This window comes from Rhinolophus hipposideros, assembly GCF_964194185.1.
Source record: "Rhinolophus hipposideros genome assembly, chromosome: 16".
In the NCBI taxonomy this organism is placed as follows: Eukaryota; Metazoa; Chordata; class Mammalia; order Chiroptera; family Rhinolophidae; genus Rhinolophus; species Rhinolophus hipposideros.
Window position 1 is genome coordinate 20,628,829 of NC_138062.1, and position 18,897 is coordinate 20,647,725.

General features: G+C 38.9%; 1 protein-coding gene across 5 annotated transcripts in view; it reads left to right on the plus strand.

Annotated features, from left to right (window-relative positions):
- Nucleotides 1-18,897, plus strand: part of ARHGAP10 (Rho GTPase activating protein 10) — a 242,171-nt gene that overhangs the window by 184,008 nt on the left and 39,266 nt on the right. For all 5 annotated transcript variants that reach the window (XM_081077090.1, XM_081077086.1, XM_081077089.1 and 2 more), the window contains one exon: nt 17,597-17,747. In XM_081077090.1, the coding sequence (XP_080933216.1) occupies nt 17,597-17,747 (151 nt within the window). The remainder of the gene's footprint in view (nt 1-17,596; nt 17,748-18,897) is intronic.

Genomic DNA, 18,897 nt, shown 5'->3' on the forward strand with positions numbered 1-18,897 from the left:
CAATCAATAATTCATTCAAATTCATTCAACAAACATTTATTAAGCTGCTCTTCCATGCCTCGTACTATATGGAGAAGCACAAAAGGTTAAGAAAAACAAACAAACAAAAAAACACACAAAAAACACGGATCATGCTTTGTTAGATTTCCAGCATTTAGTGAGAAGGACAACAGTGCAGCCAGCTCTGACATAGCAGGCATCTAGTACCATGGCCTGAAGATCGTATGTTAGAGTTTTGAACTACGAGAAGCCATTAGCTTTCTTTGTCTATAGCCAGGTTAAGACCAATTCCACACTTTAAAGACATAAATGTATTAGGCATCTCTTTGTGCATCAACTTAGTTGTTTGTTCAGAAGATATTTATCTGTTCCACTCACAGCAGTGAGCTAGGCCTGCAGGGGTCTAATGGATATAATTATAAAATGAAAGATGCCTTTTCCTTAGCATTCTGGTTTGCCGAAGGGAGGAGGCTTGGCAAGGAGGGCTCCCTGAGTGCCTGGTGTTCCAGACACGGGCCAGTTCTAGTTGGTACAAACCCTGAAATCAACCAACCAACCCTGAGAGGGTAGATAATACTTGCTTATAGATTCATGCAAGAGACTGAAGCTGGGAGAGTTGAAATGAACTTATCCAAGGTCACACAGCTTGCTTTATTCATTTACAGCCTAACTTGTTCCAAAAGAGATTTCAGGCCATTAAGCCACATAGTTAGAAAGTTTCTTGTAGTCTTTGTAGTGTCCCAAGAAAAACAAGACCATATATATATATTTTTAAAGCTTAAATGACGCATAGGATTTCAGTGAATATGGCTACACGGGTAGTTCCAAGTTAAATTGCACAAAAGTGCTTATGTATGTCTCTATTGGAGTGTGTGGGAGTAAGAAAGGAAATGTCTGTATTTGATTTCATAAAATCATGAGCTTTATATAGTTCCTTGAGCCATACATACCAGTGCCTGGTTGTGTGCACAAGCGAGTTCTTGTTAATCGTTGCACAGCTGGTGTCTTGTTTGTCATCGTTATTACTTATTCTTAATTACCAAAAGGACACATGGGCTATGGACAATAGATTGTGTCAAACCAAGTTTCCAATGCGGCTGGATTAATAGGTTTTGAGGACGACTTATAATCCTTTGTAAATGATAGTAATTCTGTATATGTTCATGTAAAGAAATAGTGCAAGTCAGAAACACAAAATCTGGATCATGATCACAAGTGTATTATTCTCAGTGTCTCCTTCCTGTTCTCTTTAATTTGTTGCTGAATCAACTTTGCTTTTTTTGTATATGGAAAACGGAATTTATTTATAGGCCCTGCCTTTTTTTAGGTAATTGTTTTTCTTTCCCTGCCTCAGCAGTTAGTAAAAGTGGAGACATTTCTTTCTCCAGAGAAGGCTTCAAACAGTGGATTTCTCTAGAATGTCATTTCTGTTTAGATGCAAGTAGGGGAAATGACCACTAAGAAGATTAGTCATCATTTTCAACATTTAATGAAGGAATTAGGTCATTTGTACTTAATGTGCTAATAATAAGCTCAGAGGAAGCTGTGGATTGTTCAGGTTCTTGGAGTGATAATTGTTTCTCTTGGATAATCATTTTATTCCCGTGATTCCTGCAGGACTGTTCCCTGCAATGCATAGGGCCACAAACACATCCACAGTTGAACTTTTGTTTTTGGAAGTCTGTTGTGGCCTTATCCAAATTCTATGTAATTTAATACTTCTATATTTGACTTGATTATTCAGGTGAATCCAAACTATTGTAAATGATTTCTGATTCTTCATTGCTTCTTATTCTTGGCAGCTTTCCTATTCATTATTCTAGGTCAGTGATTCTTAACCAGTTTTTATGTCTTATACCCCTTGGAGAATGTGAAAGATAACAGTCTCACTTTCTGAAAACATACAAATGCATATATACCATTAACATATGATTTTAGGCCTATGCTAATACTATAATCTTCAAGAGACCTCAGGCACCTCTGCTTTGGTGAAATAACCTTAGGTGATATTGAAATAACTTAATAAAAATATGTGGTTCATTTACATATGAGAGAGGGAGTGAAGTTTATCAAGTTACATGTTTCCACACGTGGCCATGTATTGCTTTTTACTTGTATATTTACCAGTATTCCTTATTGCTCATTTGTTATCTAAAACAGATATCTCAAACACATGCCTTAGGACGGCAAAGACAGATTTTAAAATCTTATACTATAAACCAAAAATAGGTTAAAAGAAACGCACAAAAACAGCAACGAAAGCTTGGTATCCGCCAATGGAAGAAAAGGCTAGAGGTCCACCAGTGATGTTTCTAAAACTTGGCACGGGCCATTTCTGTTTTACTCCTGACTTGGACTTTTCAGACATGATAGGATACAGTGCATGTGCAGTCTTCAAAAATCTCCCTTTAGAAGGAGGTGGAGGGGATGTTTTGGGCAGCCTTGGGTAAAGACTCGAAACTTCCACAAAGGTAGAAGCTCCTTCTGGCCACCCTGCTCTCCTGAGAGAGAAAGGAGATTAGCAAGGCTGTGCTCTATCAGGGACTCCCTGTGATTGCCACCCCAGGGTCAATGATCTCCAGCAAGAAACAAAGTCAAAAAGAAAACATCAGAACTGAAACTAAGTTAGAAAAGAGTTTCTGCAAGAGAGGACGGTAGGAGAAATGAGCCCTCAGAGTAGGACGGGGAGTGTCACTTCCCACTTGGATACCTTCCAACTTGAGCATCTAGAGGTCGTCCTCTCTTCCCTGGTCCATCTTCAGCCTAGAGAATGATAGGAAGTGGGTGGTAACTGACCGCCTAGGACAGACGCCTGGAATTTCAGGGCCTCTGCTGAAATTGTACAGCCCTGGCAGGGGGAGTCAACACAGACACAGCATTTTGGCAACACCACAGAGACGCAGTCAAAGACCGGTCTGCATGCAGCTCTGCCTGCGTCACTGTTCTCCCCATACCCATCGGTTTTGAGCTGAATTGCGTCTCCTCAAAATTCATGTGTTGAAACCCTAGTCCCCACTGTGAATCTGTTTGAAGATGGAGTCTTTAAGAAGGTAATTAAGATTAAATGAAGTCATAGGGATGGAGCCCTAATCCAGTAGGACCTCTGTCCTTAGAAGCAGAGAAAAAAGACATCAAGGATATGTACATGCACAAGGGAAAGGTTATGTGAGGACACAGCGAGAAATCTTCCATCTGCAAGCCAAGGAGGGGAGCCTTAGAAGGAACTATGCCTGCCGGTACCTTGATCTTGGACTTGTAGCCACCAGAACAGTGAGAGAAGAGATATCTGTTGTTTCAGCCACCCAGTCTGTGGCATTCTGTTGTAGTAGCCCTAGCGACGAATACACCTTTCTCTCCAGCTACAGAACGCTGGGCAGGGAAAACTAATGCACAGAAGAAAAGTGACATCCAAAACAAGGGACGAGATTCAAGGAGATGCCACCCATAGTGTAGTGAATAGAAAGTGTTCACAAAGCTGCCCACTTAAGACATCAGTATAATTGAAATCAACTCAGAATATCCAGTGTATAGTCTATGGGAAACTATTGCAGCAGGAGGGGAAAATATGTGAACTGTAGATGAAGAATCTGTTTTGGAAGACAAATTGATCTAAAGAAGAGAAGAAATGTACTAAAATTTATCTCTATCGAAGAACTCAATATTCAGTAAAGTGGGAGTTCAAAATTAAAGTGATTAAGGAGGATTTTTTTTTAAAAGGTGCTTGCTGAGCTAAGAAAACGGACACCTAAAACAATATTTCAGAAGAAATAAACAAATTAAAAATGGAATATGAATACAATCAAAAGTTAAAAAACAAATTCCTATTATTGATGAAACAGGCATTCCATGAAAGAGAAAGACAGATAAAAAAAAGTTAGAAAACGGTAGACGTGGAGGGCAAAGAAGACCTATCACAAGGCCTGGTCACAGGAATACCAAACCAAGTACATGGATAAAACAAGTCATTTGAATGATAAAACTGAAGATAACTCTTTTCTGAATCACAGTAAGGCCTTAATCTGATCAAAGTGATCACTGGATTTCAGGAAATACAATTCTGAATTTTAAGTCATTCAGAATTATCCGCATAGAGACACACTGTAGTTCAGTTATTGGGTTTTTGAGGAAAACTGAAAATACCACTGGGAGGATACATCTGGTTACCTCATGTTTTCTTACAGCAACTCAGAAGACAAAAAACAATGTTTATAAGTTTTAAGTATCTATTTTTGTCCACAAATAAAAATTCCAAATTTCAGAAGGCAGAAATAATACAGATCACTTTTTCTGATCCGTAATATTCTAACTCTAGAAATTACCAACAGTAATAATAATAGAAGCAAAAAAAAAAAAAAATCCCTGGTCCTCTGAAAATTTTAAAGCTTTCATGATTCATGGATTAAAATAGAAATAAAAAAATACATAGAGGACCTAGAAAAATATGAAAACAAACATATCAAAACTTAAAGAATAGGGCAAAAATAATGTTCTCTGGGAAATTTATAATCTTAACTAACTATAAGCCAGAAAGCTTTTACCAGATTTGAAGAAAATTAAGAAATATAAAAGATGAAATTAAGAAAGAGAAAAAAAGGTGTTTAAAAAAATGTTTCTTACAGTTTTGGTGGATTGGTGACCATTAAAATAAAACAGATTTTTCAGGGCTAGGCTAGTCAAGAACTAGCCTAACCCAAAAAAGGGGTGGGAGAGAAGGCTCACATATATAGACAGAAACAAATGTGGAAATTACCACAGATACACAGTATACAGAATTTTGAAAATCTAGGTGAAATTAGGGAACTAATAGTAATGAAAGAATCAGAGAAAATTTTAAAAGAGCTACCACCATCTATTCCCCAAAAAGCACCAGGCTCAGATACTTTCACAGGTGAATTCTTTTTAAACTTAGAAGAAACAGTTAAATCTCTAGGTATGTAAACTGGTCCACTGCAGAGTAAAGGAAACGTTTAAATTCTTTTGAATGACACCAGTAGGCACTAATGCCAAAGCCTGTCAGATAAAGTTGTAGATCAGTATTAATTAAGTATTTTAAAAGATCTTAAATAATACATCGGTAAATAGCAGCAGTACGTTAACAGTATAAAATTTCAGTCTAAGTTGAGTTCATCCCTGAAATATAAAGATGACTCAATATTAGGAAATATATTAACATAATATACCATATTATAAAGTCAAAGGAGAAAATTTTTAGTTTGACAAAATTTATGTAATTCCTAATAAAATACTTTAATAAAGCAGAAATTGTGGATACTTCCTTAAAATGATTTAAAATTTATTTTTTAACCCTGAAGTTAGTATCCTGTTTGTTGAAATGCTTAAAATGTTGAAATCATAACTCAGCTCACTAGTACTAATTAACTATTGTCCTAGAATTACTAGATAAGAAAGGAGAGAAAAGGATAAGAGGCTTACTGGGGAGGAGAGGAGATGGTAGAAGAGGGAAAAGGGGGTCAAATATATGGTGATGGAAGGAGAAGTGACTCCGATATAGAGATGATGTATTGTGGAATTGTATGCTTGAAACCTGTGTAATTTTACTAACCATTGTCACCCTAATACATTTAATAAAATAAAAAAAAAATTAAAAAAGTGATGTGAAAACTAGAAGGGGAAAATTTTCCATTATTTCCAGATATGATTGTATACTACATACAGAGTCCAAGAGAACGATTGAAGCAGGATTCATTGGGATAAAGAATTAAAACGAATTACCAAGATTGATAACTTCCTCATCTACAACCAGAGTCAGAAAACACAGTGGGAGAATAGGCCCTGTTATCAGCGTTACTCGGAAAGATAAATAACCCGAGTGAGGCTAAATGACCCGGGTATAAGACTAAATCAAGAGATGAAGAACTCCTATTTGAAGAAAGCTATAATGTCCCACTGAGATACATAAGAGAAGTCACTCGGAGAAGAGGAAATGAGTGGTCTTATAAACTGCTGGAGGCAGTATGAGTTGCAGCAGCCTTTTTGAGACAATTCTGTGTCCAGCAAAGCTTAAAATACACTCCTGCTTTGAAGGCCATCTCCTTCCTACAAAATACTCAACAGATATCCTCTCAAAATTTTGCACAAATATAGAGCATGTTCACTGCCACATATGCCTTCCTTTTATTTTTTAATTTGTTGGGTTGACATTGGTTAATAACATTATATAGGTTCCAAGTGTACAATTCTGTAATACATTATCTGTATATCGCATTGTGTATTCATCACCCAGAGTCAGTTTTCATGCTACTTAAAATATCTCACACTGCTTACTGATCCAGCTTCCCTTTCACACGCTCATGTATCACATTTCAGTCACCATGGCCTTCTTGGTATTCTTGGAACATACAAGGCACATTTCTACCCCAGGGCCTTTGCACTTATTAATTTTCATTGTCTAGAGCGTTGAATGTCCCCTAGTAGATGTTCAGTTAATATTTGAATGGATAATGAAAAATGGAGGTGTGGAACTCTATCTATGTTACGGTCTTTTGTGTGTTAAAATACGTAAATGGAAATTATACATATATGCAGGCCTATGCATAGGCAACTTTTTAAACTTTCTTAGAAGCAATCAGAGAAACTATTGACAATGTTTACCTTGGTGGGGAGGAAGGGACTCAGTCTTTTTCCAATATTCTTTGTATGTCAGTATCATCATCAAGCGTTGTCAGGATGGGGAGATTATGGCTCATTTGTAGTCTTCCTTGACTTAAAAAAAAAAGCCAACTACCACGTACTTAAATTTACATTATAGAATAAACAGATGCTCTAATTTCTTAGAGTTTAAAAATAGCTGTCAATTTGACTAATCTATTGGATAAAACTGGAAATCACTGGAGAGATCAGGTTTCAGTTGGAAGAAACTTTTAACAGTGAGTCTGATTCTTCTTGACTTAGAGCACCTCACACGTTCTTGTGTGTCCCTCTTCACACAAATGAAGCCCTTGTGTGGCCATCTTGTCCTTAGACGACAAAAACTTGAAGCAGTGGTGAGAGAAATATTTGTTTATGCGATCTATTTAGCAAATTCTATTTATTGTGAAGTGCTCATATGTTGAAGTTACTTTGTGAATGCTTATTTTGCTCACATCCAAACTATTATCTGTGACATAAATGTGTCTCCTTTGTGGCAGATTAAAGATGGACATAAATACTTTTGTACTCCTCCCATAGAGATTTGGGAATCTGTGTCTCCTTCCCTTTAATGTTGGTGGACCCTGAGATTGGTTTTGGTCAGTAGACTATGGCAGAAGTGGTTCTTAACTATAGCATGAAGAGATTGATAGCTTCCCCTTCCTTCCTCTTGGGACACTCCTGGTGGACCTCAGCTGCTGGGGAATGATTCCCCCCACTCTGAGAATAAGGAAGGTGTAAGGAAGCCCAAGCTTGCCATATCTGTGTAGGAGAGAGGAAGAGAGAGACGCCCAGCCAATCCCAGGCGTCAGATATATGGAAAAAGAGCTTGGTCATCCCAGACTCCAGCAAACAAAACTGAGGTTTCAGACATATGGCTCCAGTCCCAGCCGCCTCCAACCATTTTACTGACCCCAGCTGAGATTGCTTATTCCTGCTGTACCATGTCCAAATTTCTGAGCCAGAAAATTACGAGTGTAATAAAATCGTGGTTGTTTGATACCACTAAGCTTTGGAGAGGTCTGTTCCACGGCAGTGAACAGAAGGAATGTCCCACGATTTCACTGAAAATGAATTTTGGTTTAGTGAATTCTCTTTTTCTATTGACTTCCAGAAGAGTGTTCTTTTAGGAGGAAAAGGGAATATTTTTAAAGGTTATGTCTTTAGAACAACAACATGTTATCTGCATCTTTCCGTACAACAAAATGTCCAAAAATGTAAATCCAGTGCAGGATACACAGGTGATCTCTCGTGTCATTCTCCCCACATTGACAGTTTTAGAGCTTTAGCCACTTGGATAAGGTTTCCACCTACCCTGCCCTCCTCTTTCCTCTCCTCCCCAACACACAAACTTTACTTACCATTGGGACTCTGTCCGTTTTTGACCTGGCTCAGTACTACTATTGTATCTCTATAGATTTTTGTTTGTATACATATTTTTGCATAACAAGATACAGGAAGATGGGGTTAAAATGCCTCTAGGTGCTATGGCTCTTAGTAAACCTCGAGGAGGCTATAATCACCATGCTTTTTGACACAAATCTCTGTGGAAGAATGATATGGTTAGTATTCCAGGGGCCAGATAAGGATGACTTTATTTATGATGAATGTATTTCTGAAATGCGAGCAGTTTACAAAGCCTTTTCATGTACTTACTAATATCTGGTGGGATGTTCTTCTTTTGGAAAGAGAAAACCAGAATAAAAGGCATAAGAAGATGAGATTTCTCCCTGCACAGCCAGGGCCACCTCCTTGGCATGGGAACCGTGCCCCACTGGTGTAATGAGGCCCCACAGAACGCAGAGTGTGGCTGACTTGAAGTGGGGGAAGAAGAGAGCTCGGCTCTCAGCGTGGTGCAGTGTGTGTTTATCGGGGTGGAGAAAGGTTGCCCTGTCCTGTAGAAAGGTGACATGTCGGCTTGACAGGCTTGCTTCTGTATTGACCCAATGAGTCACTTGGCTCACATAGCTTGGTGAGTGAGTCTGTCTTTTGGGGTTGGGTGTGTTTTCTCACTCACAGATTCATGGGTCAACCCATTCAAGCCCTGCAGGCAGTGTTTGAACCTCTTTTGGAATGCCCCAGTTTTACCTTGTAAATCTCTGGTGACATGGAACTCATTATCTCCCAAATTAACCTGCCCAAGAGTTGTGTAACTTCTCCAGTTCAGAAGGTTTTTTCTCCCCCCTCTTTCAGCTGAACCAACCCTTCTTATATTCTTAACCCATTAGCCCTGGTTTTCACCTCTTGGCCCCATGCCAGCGGAATCCCTCTTCCACATGACAGTGTATTTAGAATCTGAGAATCGGTAGTGTGACCTATTTGATTTTTTTCCCAGGGCCTTAAGTTGTATGACTTTGTTTTGAATTTCCCACCTTCCTGGTTATACTTTGTGATGTGATTTATAAGAAATACATATTTGGTCTTTGTCCACGGTTCCTGCTTCCCAGCTCCCCAAACCCTTGTAATTTTCTGAGTGATACGAGCAGCGGAAGCATCTTTTTTAGATTTGGTCCCTTGAACTCAGTGCCTGAAAACACTTCAGATCCAAAAAGGTGGGATGGGTGTTTTGTTATTCGTGATAAGCCCCTTTCCCCTGGGTTTATGTTAATGAGGTGACTTTTGGAAAGCACCAAAACATGGGGGCTAGTTGCCAGGGGAACCAACCAAGAATAGAATATTGGAAATTTCAGTCCCACTGCCTGATTTTGGAGGAGAAAAGAGGGACTGGAGGTTGAATCAATCACCAGTGAACAATGATTTAGTCAATCATGATCAAGTATTGAAACCTCCATAAAAACCCAAAAGGTCGGGGTTTGAAGAGCTTCCAGGTTGGGGAACCAGAAGGTTTCCAAGTGCCACTGTGCCAGTGCCCAAACTCCATACAGATGGAGAAGCTCCTTTGTTCAGGACCTTAACCTAGGTATCTCTTTATCTGGCTATTGATTCATATTCTTTAATATCCTTTGTAATAAAACAGTAATCTAGTTAGCAAATGGGCTGCCTGAGCCAAGAGAGCTGCTCTAGCAGGTTAATTGAACCCAAGCAGGGGATCGTGGGAACCTGTGATTTGTAGCCAGTTGATGAGAAGCACAGGTGACAACCTGGGTTTGTGACTGGCATCTGATGGGGGCAGTCTCGTGGGGACTGAGCCCTTACCTGTGGGATCTGATCCTGTCTCCAGGTAGATAGTGTCAAAATTGTGTTGAATCATAGGAAACCCAGTTGGTATTGGAGAGTTGCTTGTTGGTGGGGAAAACCCCCTACTTACTGGAATTGGAGACTAGAATCTTTACACTGCAATGGAGACCCTTCCGTTTCTCCCTGATTCTCTCACTGCAGAATTGAATGGAATGCTTTAGTGTGGTCCCATTGGGATTAGCATCGTCTTCTTTCTAGGTGTACTTAGTATCTGTTAATCCCGTCTAAAATGCCATCAGTTTGCCAGTTGTGACATGTAGTGGCCTTACTGTCCACGTTGATTTTTTTTATTGTTGCTGCCAGCGCACACCTACCTCATACTTCTCGTACTACCTGTACTTCTACCTCGTACTTCTGCTGCTGCTTTTTAAACATGTAGGTCCTGCACCCATCCATCAAGTTTAGAGATATTTGTGTCAAAGCTGGTCCTAGGAGAGCAGGATCAGTTGAAGGCAATCTTTCCCCTTGCACTTCAAACACAGCTGCTCTAACCACGAGTCAGCAAGTTCCAAGCTGATGTGTAATCGAAGAATCTAAACATTAATCTGTTAAGGCTTTATCTTCTTCAAAGAGCTCTTTTTTTGTGGTGTTTACTAGAATTTCTATAAGGGTGTGTAAGTGTAGTAGTTATCACTTTTGTAACATGAGTTAATTGTAATTTGGGAGGGGGGAGAAGGTTGTCAATAAAAAATGAAAACCAAACTATTCCCATAAATTTTAGGAGCCGTAATTAAAAATGAAAGCTGGTAACTACCTTCATGTAGCTTCTCATAAAGTACTACTATTAAACCTTTAAGACATGGTTTTACTTTAGGCATTTTATTTTTTATGAGAGGTTAAATGGAAAATAAATAAATAAATAAATAAATAAATAAAGTAGGTTGCATTATTTGATTGTATTATCTCTTAAATATGTAGGCAAAGGTTTTAGATGATTCTGATAAATATAATTATATACATGCCTTCAGGAGATGTTTTTTTCACTGTAATTAAGAGCCACATATTTCCTTTTGGAGTATTAGTAGGTCCATGCTTATTTTTTGTTTCTAGAGAAATGGTCATTCCAGCCTCCCCAAATGACTAGGGATCATCCTTTGTTTTCCAAAAGAAAAATGTCATTCACCTTGAAAATTTCTTAAGATGATGAGTCAGTTCTAAATGTGTTTACTTACATTCAGTTTAAAGTTTCATGGGTAACATTGAGGCAGGGTCCTGCTTTTTGTCATGGCTCCAGCTAGCCCTGGGTGGGGAGGCCGTCTCATTGTGGGTCCCCAGGCCTTTGGGGAATGTAGTTGGCAGGCTTCCTGTGTTCTGTGCTCTGTGGTGCTATAGGATCGAGTGGCTTTGAAGTGTGGCCTGAGTCCTAGAAAGAAAAAGCATGCAAAGGGAGGGGAAAACAGCCTTGGAAGAAGTTGTACATCAAAATTGAAAGATGAGAAGCAAGAGAAAAACAAAGGACCATCATGTATAGAGTATACCTTATAATTGATGTAAAGTATTCTTATTTCTTTAACGTTATTCTAAACTTTTATTGCTGAAATATAAAATTTTTGTTTACATGTAAGCAAAGGACATATGATTAAAAAAAAAATCTAGCTAGGCACCAGCCCTTTATTCAGTGAAGAATACTTGTAGACATTCGGGTTATAAAAGTCAGTGTTAGAACTGGGTTTGGGCAAGTGTTTTCTTCTGACTTTGGAAAGTATGCTGCATTTTCCAAAAGTTGGCAGGTGCAAATTGATAAAACTGCACCTGGAATGTTTTTACAGATTTGCAAGCCAGGAAACAACATTTTATAATTGGGGGTACATGTTCACACCATGAATGGAAGAGTGATGGTTTAATCAGTTGAGGTTCACCTTATGTAGATTGGGAAGAAAGTTATTTAATGAGCATTTGAAAATATCTTGAATGCCATTTAGTTTCCAGTATTTTATGAAAGTTTTAGTATTATTATTATTACCACCACCACCCCTGTTGGTCTTGAACACTAGAAAAACCACGGTAATGATTAATGCCACTGAAAATGCCCATGGTTTGGAGTAGGTTGTTGTGGGAAAGGTTCCATTTATAATGTCCGATTGATAAAAATGGTCACTTACTGAAATCTTGAAGTTAAACACTAACATTAGTTATGTTACTCTATGTTTCTATGTTACTCTGTGTTACTCTGTGTTACTCTATGTTAGCGCATAGAGTGTTACAGAAATCAATATGGCACACCCCAGTGGGATTTGGGAAAGAGGTCTGAAAATGTCTTCTGAAAGTAAAACTGAACGTTTAGAAGTAAAAAGAAACACAAGAACAATACAAATTTGATCAAGTTGAAAAAGTACACTTCTTGCTTTTCTTTTTTTCAGTTATAAGCAAAACTTGAAGTTGTTTTTCTAAAAGCTCGTGATAAGTTGGGGGTCACAGTTAAAGCCTGAACCTGTGGGATGAATGACCACTGGAGTGGGAACGTCTCCTGCCCTCTTTTCCCTCTCTCCTGTGACATACTGGAAAGGGCCTCATGCTGGCGGGTAGCAGGAGGACTCTGAACAAGACCCCAGACATGCTTCCGTGTCGCCCTCATAGATCTATGTGTTGAGGCTTGTAACAGGTAATGCATAGGAAAGCACTTTGAGGAAGGCAACTGTTGAGCAAAATTTCCCCTTGATGAGAAAGTACATGCATGAAGGACAGTCTGTTGGAGAGAAAGGGTCAGAGCCAGCAAGATGGGAAAGGACAGTTGGCATTACAGCCTTGGTCTGGGAGTAAAGCCCAAGTCGGCCACTAACTAGTGGTGTGAATAAGAGCAAATCTTTAACCATAGGGGCCTCCGTTTGTTCAGCTGTGAAATAAAGGGGTTGGCTGAAGTGAAAACCAGGATACTTTTCAGCTCTGTGATTCTGAGTTTTAATGAACCGGAACAAACATGAAGCCTTAGAAATATTTCCAGTGTCGAGCCTGAACCCAACTGGTATTTTACTGTCAGTCCCTATTATCAATTCTAGTTAGATTTTATGTAAAAGACACATATTTAGTCATGGGGTAGTGCTGATTCAATGACAGACAGCTGGAAAGTGAGCTCTGTGTACCGTTCACATAGGAGCTCAATTCTGAAGTTAGGTTGTAGATGGAAGTTCAGGCTGCCTTGGAGTCAACTTAAGAGTCATATATTCTCAAGGTAATGAGTGTTTGTCCAAACACTCTGATGCTGAAAGTAATATTTGACCATTTTGTAGTTACATATTTTAGAGAGAAGATTGGAAATAGTATTTTTTTGTCCCTCCTTTCCATGTGAAAGGTTTACGAAGGGGAGTGTGTATTAATTTCCCACTGTCTGCTGGTTATATCTGTTTATGAATACGTGTAGCTATGTGAGACATGGCATCACCAAAGAAGATGTAATATGAAGGGGGGTTAATAAGACTGGATAATATTGGGGACAGGGGAGCACACTGGAATCAGGAGGTCTGGGTTCAAATCTTTGTAGGTCAAATACTTGGCATCATGTAGGCATAGTGTAGGTACCCCAACCTTGCATCTTATTATTCAAGATGATAGGAATATACCAGCATAGTAGTAGTCTTCTTATCAGTGCACTCGTCTGTAAAACCTCTTATAAAAAAAGAATTACCTTTAACCATAGTAGGTATTAATTCAGCTGAATCAACTGCTGCGGGTTTGAGTTGGGTCCTAAAGCAAAATTTCCAGAGACCATCCTCGTTTCCTGTTATCTGCAAAGTGTTTCTGGCAGAAGTGGCCCAGTCATCTGCACCTGTGGCCACTGGTAGCGGAGCATGAAGGACTTGGGGAGGTATTTCTAAGTATGACTGAGTCCCGTGGGCATTTACATCCAATTTGTTGTGTCAGAGGTATCTGGGACTCTGAACAGCCGTGCCAGACTTCTGTTTGTGCTAGCAGTCTGAGGACACCTGAAGAAGCATCTGCTCGCCTGACACGCCTATGTGTGGAGTTTTGTTTTTTGTCGTTGGATTGTCTGGTTTGAGTTTTTCTTATGTTGTGAATACGTAGGTGCAGTGAAGAAATTTTCTACCCTGAAAATAACAAGTTTGGAGTAGACTTGATCTCTTGATTCTTAGTATTGCTTAAGATGAGTTCATCTGGCCTGGAACAAGGAGAACGTGAGTCATGATGCCAGGGCAGTTAAGGGAATCAGAATATTTCGCAAAGAGACCTGGGCAGTAAAGGCATTTGCATCCACACGGTGGTTCTAGAATTGGAAAATCAATGTCATCGTGAAGGATGACGCACATCTTGGCTATATAGACCAAGATAAGCTAAATTTTAACTTCTAAAGTCAGCTTGCTGAAAAATAGCTCAAATGTTTAAAGTAAATACTATTTCTTCCTCTTCTAAATTTAACAAGAATATTCTTTTAAATCATTTCTGGGGTTTCGGAGAGAACTGTGAGAGCATAGCTTTGTAGCTTTAAAAAAAAGAGTTATTTAGAACAGAGGTGAATGCACACAAAGTAAACACTTGATACATCTAGGAAAATATAGCGTAATGATGGTGAGTCTGTATGGTTATTCTTCAGTTTTGCTCTTTTCTAAACAGATGTGGAACAGTAATAGTTGATGATTTTCTTTTTCTCTAGGAATTAAATTTTGTTTGTTTTACGAGCATAAGGTGCTTTGGAATCACAGTTGAGAATTCAGATATCAACTCTACCATTTTCAAATTGTAGAGACTTGTTCTAATTATTTAATCTGAGCTTTTTTCATTTTAAAATGTGGAGAGTGACACTTACCTCAAAGGTTATTGAGGACATTAAATTGCTTCAGAGAAAATCTACTACCTATCCTGTTTCCCCGCAAATAAGACCTAGCCAGACAATCAGCTTTAATGCGTCTTTCAGAGCAAAAATTAAGACCTGGTCTTACTTTACTATAATATAAGACCAGTCTTTACAATATAATACAATATAATACGATATAATAATATAATACAGTATAATATGATATAATACAATACTGGTTCTTATATTAATTTTTGCTCCAAAAGATGCATTAGAGCTGATTATCTGGCTAGGTCTTATTTTTGGGGAAACACGGTAGTAGTAGGTGCTTATTAAATTTTAACTGTACTCAATAAAATTGGAAGTAATTTAAATCTAAAATTGTAGCATTAAAGTGCAGAAATAAATGTACAAAACAATTGTGTGATTCTAGGTGACTTGGGAATTTTGAAAAGGTGCCGTTCTGTTGCTTTCCTTTAATCCATTGCTAGATGAAGTTTTCCCACAAACACTGGAGAATAAATAGACACTGAATTTGAGGAATGTTTAAGACCTGAACAAATCAGTGCCTTCTCAAAACGGTGGTTGAGTAGAGTAATGAGGGTCTGCATCCATTCTCATTGTCATTATTTACTGCATGCGATCATATTACAAATACCAGTAGCTACCATTTAGTTCTGGTGTTTGGGTGGCAGGTGCTGTCCTAAACACTTTATAAGTATCATCTCATGTAATCCCTGACATCTTAGGTTGGTACAAAAGTAATAGCGGTTTTTGCAATTTTAACCTTTTAAACCCTAATTACTTTTGCACCGACCTAATAACTTGAGATATAGGTATTAGGGCCCTCACTTTCCAGGTGAAAACAGGAGGTACACACCATTTTACTGGTATGTCTAAGCTTCCATAGCTAGGAAGACAGAAAAGGCAGGATAGTACCTTCTCAAGTTAGCTATCCTTGCTTTGCTACCATCTACTCGGGATGATAGGTTAGCACTTTGCAATGCTAGCACAACATAGTCTATTGAAGGAGTGGTTCTTATGGAGGCTTCTGGAGGCCCAGCCCCGGGACAACTCAGGTCAGTCCCCCTAGAGTACTTAAGTCACACTCCTGGCTGAGCACCCCCGCGCCTCACTCCTCAGCCACACACCCTGTCACCCTGAGTTGGTGGTGGTGGCAGAGGTGCGAGGAGCAGGAGGGATGCTTGTCAGCATTTGCACCAGTAGTCAGTGTGATTTTGCAGGAAGGTCTGCTTGGAAGGTTACCAGCTGCGCAGTACTGGGATTTCACTTTTCTACTGCTCATTTAGGTTTTGGGTGCATTGGCTCTGTGTATTTTGGGTTTCCTATTCCCGTAACATCCCGGAGGCATTTGCCATTTTTGTAAAGACCAAACAAAAGTAAGTCAAGAAGCTATTCCAAATGTTGGTCACACACAGGTGCTATTTTGTTTTGGTGGAATTAAGTTGTCCCATCTTCACCATTGCCGTACCTTTTTCAACCTAACTCCTCTCCTCTCCCCGTGACTCCACAACCTTTTTAAAAGGTGAACAGTGACAGATGGCCATGAATCCAGCTGCAGACAATAATCTAGACAGCAGAAGGTTTTTTAAGGCAGATAAGTAGTTTACTATTTGTCAGAATATCCTATTAGAATGCAGATTCTGTGGAAATACGGTGTTAGTAGGTTACCAGTTGGAGCACCACTAAATTAAATTTTCACCCGCAAAATATTTGTCCACAGTAATTTAAATCATTTTTTTATTCTGTTTACAACATGAGGGGGCAGTATGGTACTGTAAAGCAAATGCTGTGGTGTGGTGTTTATTTTTATTGGTATATAATAGTTTTAGGTGAGAACTCTTAGACTCTGTAATTGTAACTGCTATGGTTGTCTCTTTCTAAACGTGATACACGTATGTGATACCCTCCCTCATATACAAAGATCACATGAGTGTTTTTATTAGATGCACAAATATAATAATTTCCTTGTAATAGTGGGGAATAGTTCACGCAGTGCCTTTTATCATTTTAGACTTATGTTTTGTTTAATGCTAGCTGGCTTTCTTTCTATTTCGTGCTTCCACGTGAGGAACATCAGCCCTCTAGAAGTGGCATGTCTGTTAGGTTGATGTCTCTAAATATTTTGTTTTATGACCTTTGTTGAAGACTGACGGGCCCCCATTGTTGTTAAGGACAAGAAACTTCTGAACTCCGGTCTTGGCAGCCAGGGAGGGTCTATTATAAATCACCTGTATATGGTATACTCCCTCTTATGGCACAGATTGCTTTTCTCAAAAAAAAAAAAAAATTCCTAAGCAATGTAGTAGCAGCACATTTTAATTAATGTTATTATTGCTGATATATGAATGATACTGTAGATAATCAAGGTGCTGATATTCTACGTTTTATAAATGGAAGGGGAATTATTAAGAGAAGTTGGAGGGTATTAAGTGAATTGATAAAATCTATGAAACATTTTATGAAAAATGTATGTGGGAATCTGAAAGGTAATTTCATAAGCACAAGCTGTTTTGAAACATGTAAAAAATATTTGCAGTCATATGTTTCTGTTTATGTAATTTGAAAAAAAAAATGTGACCAGCTTTTTGGCATAAATATAACCCTCTGTGAAATTTGATGGGATATTTGTTTTTAATATTTTATTCTGGCTACTTCCTTCGTGGATGACGAGCTGTGGTATTGTCTACACCTGGTAAAGATAATTATACTTGTTTAGTTTGGGAATGAATTTATTTTGAAATATAATGATTTGATGTTGCTAGGACTTAATTTTGATGAGAAATGTTATTTTGAAATCTTCTGTTAAAAATAAAAATAAAAGACTCATGACCTATACCCCAAATTTGTAGGAATGGATTTTTGGCTCCCGCCCGTTTTGGAAGAACTCCAAATCAATGTTGTTTGATGCTGGTTTGCTGTTGGAATACACAGGTTTCTGTTCTGGGGAAACAATTAATGTCTTTTATGCTTTGATGGCAGATTTTTAGGACCCGGCCTGATGACACATTCCTTGAGTCAGTCTCCCTGTCAACATCACCCCCAAATGCTCCACCAAGGCAATCAAAGCGACAAGGCCAGAGGACCAAGCGACCCGTGGCTGTATATAATCTTTGTCTTGAGCTGGAAGATGGTAAGATGTTCAGTATATTTTTCTGCTTGACAGCATGTGGAGAATATGGTGTATATCCCCAGGGCAGGCCCTGGTTTTCCATCCTTTGTGTTTTCATTTCTTTTCTCTTGAAGATTATAATATTTGAGATTAACAGGGAGGGTAAAGCTTTCGTGTCAGGGCGAGAGTGAGAGTCTCAGTTTTGTGTTTGTCTTTGTTATGCAGGGTTCTTTTTATATTTTTAAAAGACAGCTTAAATTTCTTTTTTGGGAGACTTGTGTGACCTCCTGTGAGGTTACATAACCCTGCGACACATGGAAGGGAAACTAAAATTAAAGTAGATCTTTTATGAGAAGCGCAGATAGAGGCTCATGTTAAATGCTTCTAGATTAAAGGCACCGTTCATTGTTGCACAGGCGTTTATGGCTTCTGCACTTTACTCGCCCCATCTGCCTGACTTCCTCATATGGCAGGGGTTGTGATTGACCTGTATTCGGGGGCCAGGCTGAGAGAACTGAGCTGCAGTGGGACTCTGGCAAATGGAAGTTCTCATGTCCCATCCAGGCAATCATGTCATCATGTGACTATGTTGTCTCAGTATTGCCAGATTACTTACTTTTTAAACAGAGCCTGGAAATTGGAATTTCAAGCATTGATCCCTACAAAACAAGACAGTGCGCCATGTAGAGGCCACAGATTGCGGATTTGTAACCATGCAGGTATTGGTGTGGAGAATAGGATGGTCCTGGTCTCATACCCTGCATTTGCAGCGTGTGTGTCCTAAACTGTGACTCTGTTGTTGTGGGACTTCACCCCTGCTGAGGATGTTTCCTGAATTTGAAATTAGTCTTCATGTCTCCTTCTTGGCTTCCTATTTATTTATTTTGTTTTGTATCTTTCATTATCCTTTCAAGCTACTGAGGTTATATTGGTTTAGAAGTGTGAGATGATTGTCCAAGGGAGGAAGGGAATGAAGAAACAGATACAGTAGCTTCATCATCATCAGATACATAAGCAAATGTCCAGGTAGTTAATATCAAAAGAGCCATGCAAGCAAGTGACAAATGTCTTCTAATCAACTGACTCGGAGGTGTCCGCAGAAGGACTCAGAATGCTTCCTGTAATAACCTTGGGGGCAAGATGTTCTGGTAGTCTTTTAAATCGTTTAAGA